General features: G+C 41.5%; 1 protein-coding gene across 1 annotated transcript in view; it reads right to left on the bottom strand.

The window, feature by feature from the left end:
* Positions 1-2,515, bottom strand: part of CUNH9orf85 (chromosome unknown C9orf85 homolog) — a 43,916-nt gene that overhangs the window by 16,378 nt on the left and 25,023 nt on the right. Inside the window, exon 2 of the mRNA XM_019555309.1 lies at positions 1,640-1,746. Coding sequence (XP_019410854.1) covers positions 1,640-1,746 — 107 coding nt within the window. The remainder of the gene's footprint in view (positions 1-1,639; positions 1,747-2,515) is intronic.

The following is a 2,515-nucleotide window of genomic DNA, read 5'->3' as shown; positions in this document are numbered from 1 at the left end:
ACCTTTATGCAAAAGTTTCAAATGTCAATTTTTTTATATTAAACTATTTCTAGCACACAAGGATCTAATCTATAAGGGCAAACTATGGAGTAGGGCAAGATATCTGAATGAATAAAGAAAAATTTTACAAAAAATTAAATGTGATCTGCATATCTGTAAATATTCAATTAGCTAAAACTATACATCTGGCAAGCTGCATTGCTGACCTTTGCATTTTCATACAGCACTATAGTCCCTTTGTAAGGAGCAGTTTGTAGGATACGTATGGTTGTGGATATTGATTTAAAAAAAAGAAACTAGTAAAGGACAATGCCATATCCAGATTCAGAGGAAGTTCTAGATTAAAACAAAATTTGAAATTAGGTGTGGTGGCGAAAAGCCCCAACAGGTGCTAAGGGGCAGCCCCGGGGTGAATAAGCAGACTCCCCATGCTCCGGTAGATTTACTTCTGGAAGCGGGACTGAAGCTGGAGTTGTGGACGCATGAGCCAGCATTACGCCGGCTCTTCAAACAGCTGTTCCCTGGGCGGGGTGGCATCTGGCTAATTGCGGCAGCTGATGCTGCTCCCGTGAGAGGTTCAAAAACCCCGCCGGAAACCAGCAGGGTGGAGGAGAGGAGGAGAGAGCCAGCTGGGAGCAGGCCAGGCACCCAGCAGCGGCAACTCCGGAGGCTGGTTATAAACAGCCTGGCAGACACTGCCCCACTTCAAAGGCAGGGAGACAGTGTCAGGCATTAGGCTGGGGATGGACAATCCCTGGCCCTGCAATCTCAAAGTTTAGAAGAAGCATCCCTCTCCCTCAGAGGGGAGGGAAGGATGCCAAAACAGCAAGGAGCTCAGTCCTTTGGGATCAGGGACTGAGGTCCAGATGCATTGACACCCAGGCAACCAGCCAGTTGGCTGAAGCTGACACCAGACCCCATAACAAGGGGGCTTATGGAGATTGCTGGAGCAGCAAGCGGAACACCTGAGTGGTTGGCAAGTGGATGGGGTGTAGGGGAGGCAGAGTCCCAAAGAACATTGCAGGACAGCTGTGAGTACCTCTGTTGTTGGGTCACTCAGGAACACCACCACTGAACCCCTCCTTTCATCAGGTAAAAAGTCGTGACAGGCAAGCTGGGGGCACCCTGACCAAGGGGGCAGTAAGGTACTTACAGCACCCACTAGAAACGCCATATTAGGCTTAAAAATTGGAATTTTTTAATCCCCTGTCCAACAGCCCTGGAAGAGACCTATTACTTAGTTTTCATTTTGTAGTGCTAAGGGAATTTTGTCAGGCTCTAAGAATGAAGAAATCTTCAGCTAATAAACATTCTCCCCAATATTTTTTGTCCATTGAAAAAACAGAAAGAAATTTGACTTGCTCTTTCTGACTTTAGTAAATTTATTTCAGGTTTGACTGTTCAGAAAAAGTATATTTTGGCATATTTTACAAAAGCACAGTTGTGATTAAATATTTTAATGGAAGGTGCTAAGTGGAAAACAAAATGCAAAAGCAACAATCATAATAAAAAGCAAATACAGCTTTATAGATATTTTTAGAATTTCAAATACTGAATTTACCAAGCAGATTACCATTAACATGGCTTGTAAAGAACATCAAAGTGAAACAGTAAAAGCTAAGTAATGGAATTATCTCACCATTTTTTTGGTTTTGTTAGTGGTTTGTACTTGCTGAATTTTACACGCCACTCCAAGACATCCTTGCAATGCTGACATACTCCATCATGAAGTTTTGCATTTATTTTCTTTAAAAAAACACAAAGTTGGAAAGGTATTACATAACTGTATTTAATGAAACATTTAAAATGCTTTAAAAAACCAAACAGTAGAAATGGCTCATCAATTTAATATTTTTTTAAAAATCTACATTTCATTTAATGAAATCATTCCATCTTCATCTTGTGATCTTATAAAGCACAGGGAAAGAGATACATACTAATTACATTAGCACAAGAACAAATCATTCATCTACTTGTTTACATTTTAAAAAAATTATTAATATAAGAACAGATATACATTTCCAAGTATTCCTAAAAAGAATGAGGCAAAATAAATCCTGTTGCCCAATTACTTTTTCATTCATGGACATTTTACAGTACATTAATCTTTTGTTGCATCTCATGGTCTGTTGACATAGCTTTTTGTTCACTGAGTAGAGCTTATAAATTCAATACCCAAAATTTAGCTTAGCATTGTTCAAGCTGCTTTAATACTATATACCAGGGGTTTCAACCTTTTTTAACAAGTGTACCCCTTCTCTGTCAAAGTTTCAGCTCATGTATCCCTTTATATTTTTTTCTTGTTTTTAAGGCGGAAGGTGGGAAATCCAGGCCACCATGGTGAGAGAGGGAGTGGGGCTGGGACAGGGGCTGCATAGCCAGGGCAAAGTAAGGGACAGAGGTGTGAGTGGCTTATCTGAGGGACACGGGAAGGGGGGATGGCAGCTCCCGCTGGTGCACACACCCCAGGAGGGCTTGGGGGGCATGTGCCCTCAGATCTGCATGCAGGGTGAGG

The sequence above is a fragment of the Crocodylus porosus genome, unplaced genomic scaffold (genome assembly GCF_001723895.1).
Source record: "Crocodylus porosus isolate Cpor-Errol unplaced genomic scaffold, CroPor_comp1, whole genome shotgun sequence".
NCBI classification, from domain to species: domain Eukaryota; kingdom Metazoa; phylum Chordata; order Crocodylia; family Crocodylidae; genus Crocodylus; species Crocodylus porosus.
Note: the sequence above shows the minus strand (reverse complement) of the source record. Positions and strands in the feature narration are given on the sequence as shown.